The sequence below is a fragment of the Gallinula chloropus genome, assembly GCF_964237585.1.
Source record: "Gallinula chloropus genome assembly, chromosome: 2".
In the NCBI taxonomy this organism is placed as follows: domain Eukaryota; kingdom Metazoa; phylum Chordata; class Aves; order Gruiformes; family Rallidae; genus Gallinula; species Gallinula chloropus.
Window position 1 is genome coordinate 41,906,677 of NC_140086.1, and position 5,722 is coordinate 41,912,398.

The 5,722-nt window shown below is 39.7% G+C and overlaps 1 protein-coding gene across 1 annotated transcript; it reads left to right on the forward strand.

Moving 5' to 3' along the window:
• Positions 1-848: 848 nt before the first annotated feature.
• Positions 849-2,979, forward strand: PLAG1 (PLAG1 zinc finger; the record flags this gene model as incomplete). Its single annotated transcript, XM_084280464.1, has 2 exons — positions 849-1,090; positions 1,716-2,979. The coding sequence occupies 2 exons, from the start codon at positions 849-851 to the stop codon at positions 2,977-2,979; spliced, it is 1,506 nt and encodes a 501-aa protein (XP_084136590.1).
• Between the last annotated feature and the right edge of the window lie 2,743 nt (positions 2,980-5,722).

The window sequence follows — 5,722 nt, forward strand, 5'->3', positions numbered from 1 at the left end:
CCTCGCAGGGTAATGTGAGGCGGATGGGGGTCTCCAGTGTTAGGCTGATAAAATAAAATCCCAATCTGTCTAATCTATCCCTAATCTGTGAGGTTTCTGCTGTTAATAGATCACGTCTCTGTTAGCAGAGGGTAAGTTTACAGGATAATTTCACCTGGCATTAGCAATCATTGGCAATGCATACGTTTTACTAGAGTAGACACACAGATGTGCAGCACTCACGACGAGGGATGCATGAGAACACGAGTTTTGCCCTCCCCGCCCCGCCAGACTGTCAGCATGGGTGTTGCTGCTTTTCACACAGGTTTTCAAACATCTAGAGGCTTACAGATTTTTACTTTGATAACACTGTGTGCATGTGTGCGTGCGTGCGTCTGTGCAAACACCGCAGGTGCGGCTTTAATTCCTTTGAAATCCAAAGCTGGCAAAAGCCATCTGGGTAGGTAGGCTCTTTGCTTGATGCCACCCATAATCTGACAGAACCTTTGCTGTTCTCCGTCAGTGCTTGAGGGGAAGGCTGTGAGGTGTGATTTCAGGGCATATGTGGATCTGTTCATCCTGAGCAATGCATTTTTAAGAGTTGCAGCAGTGTAAAGAAACCTACAGGTATTACATTAGACCAGCTGAACCTAATTTTATTTTTAAGTTTTATTCAGAAGCATCACATAGCAAGTAAACTTCAAAATCTAAGTTTAGTTACAAACTAGTTGTTTCTTATTTTTTTTTTCCAGTCCCCTTTTGCTTTCTTTTACGACCACATGAAACTTGAGAAGCCATCTAAAGCTAAATCATTTAGTGGAGTTGGGCAATTCCCAAGTGTCCAACAAGAAGGCCTGGTTTAGGCTGCGATGGCCACTGTCATTCCTGGTGATTTGTCAGAAGTAAGAGATACCCAGAAAGTCCCTTCAGGGAAACGTAAGCGTGGTGAAACCAAACCAAGAAAAAACTTTCCTTGCCAACTGTGTGACAAGGCCTTTAACAGTGTTGAGAAATTAAAGGTTCACTCATACTCTCACACAGGAGAGAGGCCCTACAAGTGCACACAACAAGACTGCACCAAGGCCTTTGTTTCTAAGTACAAATTACTAAGGTATTAAACTCTATTTATCTTTCAGATTATATTATCTATTTTATGTTGGCCGTGTTAAGCCGTGTAAAAGTATATATTTGTGTACGCCTTCAGCTGATTGCAGAGAGGATGTGTTAATTAAAGTAGCCATTGGATTGTTTCTAGAATTCTAAATTACCTAAGTTTGCAAGCTAATGTCTTTGATTTTGTTTCTTAATTTGTTTTCTGCTTTTGTTTTCTGTTTATTTGTTTGTTTGCTGTTTTGGTTTTGGGGTTTTTTTGTTTTGTTTTGTTTTTTTAAATGAGCGTAGAATTTTCATTTGTATAAGGAATTGTCACGAGAAAAGAAAGAGTATGGACTGAAATTTTTTTGGCTATGGACTTTTACACAAGTACTTTCATACTTGCCCATATACCCCTGTGACATTAGCTAAAGCCCACCAAAACTAACGTGTTGATTTAAGAGAAATGGCTCGCGTTTTGCTATATTTAAATTTGTCGAACTGTCTTTGTAGTGTCATGCTTTCAGTTAAAAGGTTCTGTTGCAAAGCAGCCCTTAGTGTAGTATTTAGCTGCCATTAAAAAAAATGAGCACGTGTGTTTTTTGGTCAAAATAATTACTTACAGAATATATCTGTGTTTAAAGGCATATGGCTACTCATTCTCCTGAGAAAACCCACAAGTGTAATTATTGTGAGAAAATGTTTCACCGAAAAGATCACCTAAAGAATCACCTACATACACACAATCCCAACAAAGAGGCCTTTAAGTGTGAAGAATGTGGAAAGAACTACAATACCAAGCTTGGGTTCAAACGTCACCTGGCTTTGCATGCTGCAACAAGCGGTGACCTCACCTGTAAGGTATGTTTGCAGACTTTTGAAAGCACAGGAGTGCTGCTGGAGCACCTAAAAACTCACGCAGGCAAGTCATCGGGTGGAGTGAAGGAGAAAAAACACCAGTGTGAACACTGTGATCGTCGGTTCTACACCCGAAAGGATGTCCGTAGACACATGGTAGTGCACACTGGAAGAAAGGACTTCCTCTGTCAGTACTGTGCACAGAGATTTGGGCGGAAGGATCACCTCACGCGCCACATGAAGAAAAGTCACAACCAAGAACTTTTGAAGGTCAAAACAGAGCCAATGGACCTTCTAGATCCCTTTACCTGCAACGTTTCTGTGCCTATTAAGGATGAGCTGCTTCCAGTGATGTCTTTACCTTCCAGTGAACTGACATCAAAGCCATTTACAAACACTTTGCAATTAAATCTCTACAACACTCAGATTCAGTCCATGCAGAGTTCTGCATCTGCACACCAAATGGTTGCCACATCGTTACCATTGGGAATGCCTTGTCCAATAGATATGGAGTCTGTCCACCCTTCTCACCAGCTATCGTTGAAATACCCGCTCGGTACTACCTCATACGCAATTTCTATGCCTGAAAAAGAACAGCCATTGAAAGGGGAAATCGAAAGTTACTTAATGGAGTTGCAAAGTGGTATGCCTTCTTCATCCCAGGATTCTCAAGCATCATCATCAAAACTAGGGCTGGATCCACAAGTAGGGCCACTAGATGATGGGTCTGGGGAGGTTTCCCTTTCCAAGGGCTCCGTTCCTATTAGTGAACCTCTAAACACCCCGTCATTGGACTTTTCGCAGCTGTTCAACTTCATACCTGTAAACGGCCCTCCCTATAATCCTTCTGTTTCAGTGGGAAACCTCGGAATGAGTTATACGCAAGAGGAGGCACATTCTTCTATGACTCAACTTCCACCACAAACCCAGGATCCGCAAGATCCTAGCAATAGTATAGGTCTTGGGTCTCTGCACTCGTTGTCAGCAGCTTTCACAAGCAGTCTAAGCACAACCACCACCCTACCGCGATTTCATCAAGCTTTCCAGTAGGATGTACAAAGCTGGCTTGTTACTGTCTATTTGTAGAAATGCCTTAGGTGACCATTTTTAACTTAGTGCCTACTATAAGACATTATAAATTTTCTGCTTTTGTACAGTACCAATCTCATGAAGCCAGTAAGAAATTTAAATTAACTTTTTAAAAAATGTTTTGAAAGTGTTTATTCTCAGCTGTGTTTACTTCGTTGTTTTTGGGGTTTTTTTTAGGACAGTCTCGTTGTATTGTTTTCATTTTCACTGCCAATTGACATATTTAAAATGTTCAGTAGAAAGTTATCCCAAGCAAACTCTCAACACTCATCCCTTTTTAAAAACTTGTTCAACCATACAACCTGTTCCGTTTTATTGATGTCAGTGGTAGAAGTACCACTTTTAGCTTTTAATATATTTAAGTATTTGCAAAGTATCCAGTTAAAATGTGCATCACAAAGGTTCCTGAAGATTTGGAGGAAAAAAATAAATCTCCAGTCCCTTTCCAAACAAATCCTCTTTCCAAATGGTGACACATCTGATCTGTTTTATGACAAATCTAAATTTTTTTAATAAATATAGAATTCAGATTTTTCTGAAAACTCGTGTGTGTATATATAGAAGTCCATATATACACATGTACATATATATAGCATTTTGACTTGTATTGAAGTCATTATAAAAGGTGTTAAGAATTTTGCCATTTTCTGGCTTAAATTTTTGTGGCCTGTTATGGATAACAGAAGAAAACAAATTTAGTTTTAATTCTCTAAAATCACGGTGGAACAGAATTTCAACAGAGAATCTCTGCTTGCCTAAATGACGAATGTTTCAAGTTGAATTTGGAACTGTGCTGTTGTGCTTTTATGACTCTGGTAGAGGGAAACAGGCGAAAATAATGGCTGATCTTGAAATATAAAGGTGTTGTAATTTAGTAATGCAGAATATTTTGTCGCAGTTTTTGTTTTAATTCTTAACTTGCTGGTCTTTTTTTTTTTCTCTTTAGTAGCATAGAAAGAGTACTGCATAGGAATCTTCCAATAGCGTATTCACGTTTTGTAGGCATCGGTCTTCTCCCAGCTGCCACCGCCAAAGGGTGGATCAAGTCCAGCCAGAAAGTGTGTATCTATTTTCAGTTCAAAACTAGCGTGCAGTCAGAGAGTGAATGTAAATTTGCAAATACCCATTTTCATTTTGAGGTTTGGGTTGTTTTTTTTTTTTTTTGATGGTTTGTTTTGTTTTGTTTTGTTTTTTTATTGGAATGATCTTTTCAGTTGTGTTACACGGTGTGTTATGTCCTCCTAAGCAAAAAGTTAGACGTTAATCACACTTTCTACACCTGGGTACTTGGTTAGGGACTTTTTGCCCATTGCCAAGATTTAAAAACAGGACTCTTAGGAGTGAAGTAAAAGCATATTGCTTACACCACTTTTACCTAATGCAATATATTCTCTTCCCTACCCCCTAATAACCAAAAGAGGAAAAAGGAAAAAAAAAAAACAAACCAACCAAGCCCACCAACCCTGTGATGCATGAAGGCAAACTAGATTTGCTGTAATTCAACAATAACCTTCTTTTCCTTGTCGTTTTCATTCAAGGAATTAAAAAATAGAAATCATGTACATTACTATCTCTCAAGCAAATGAGGATTCACACAAGGTTTTAAGTGGTTAAACTAAATATACTTCACAGAAACAGAAGTTGCTCCCATTTAAGGAGCTCACGCTCCGGATGTTTTATCAGTCGCTCCTACTTTTTTTTTTTTTTTAAATTCTAGGAGCAATATGCAGGTGTAGTTTTACTATTTTATACATATGTGTATTTAAATTTTATTAATGAAAGATAACATTTTTATAAATGTGTTTGTGTTCCAAAGGCATTAAAATAAGGATGTATTAATAAGGAAAATACCTTTTGAAATTCTGCAAACTGCTCCTAGATTTTGTGTTTAGGAGCACGTTCTCTCAAAGTGGGCTTTTAGCTCTGCTTCATGACTGCTTCCTCTGGTTTCTGTGAAACAGATTGCTCGCTTACTTACATCTTTAGTTGAATGATTTGTTCAATATTGCTTTTTTTTTTCTCGTCACCTTCCTAAAGGAAAGAAAAACACAGATGAACAGAGCACAAGGTGAACGCAACCGAATGTAACTCTAGTTATAATCAGCAACCCATAACACATCTAGGAAGAACTCGGGTTTATTCTCAGTCCTTTAAATCAATCAGAGGTGAAGATAAATGGACTTGATTCCTCCAGTAGGTCACATCCCACATGGAGCCGAGCATCTGCAACACCCCTTTGCAGCAGAGGAAATTGTGGGAGCTCAGCATCCTGTGGCTGGCCCAGCAGCATAGCTGGGTGGTGTTGCCCGTCCTGGGCAGCCTCTGGCACGCCAATTTCCAATCCATAGCGACTGTTCATCAGTCTCTGTTACCGATTAGACTCGGTTAACAAACTAAAACCCAACAGACAGTTTGCCAACACCCATTTCTTAGCGCATAACCAGAGTCCTTACTACTTTGTTCGTGCCTTAGCTTCCTGAAAAGGGATTGACATTTCACTTTGGAGTTAGACGTACATTTCACTTGAGAAATGGGGACCTCAGACAAGATATTGAACCTCATTCAGTCAGGGCTTCAGCGGGTGGCGGCGCCAAGTGTGTTTGCCGCTTGACCTAGGATGTATGGTAACGTGGGAGCAGACTGACACTCTAAGCGATGCTACCACCGCCGTAGTGCTTTGGGATGTCACTTAGGCAGAGTCGGT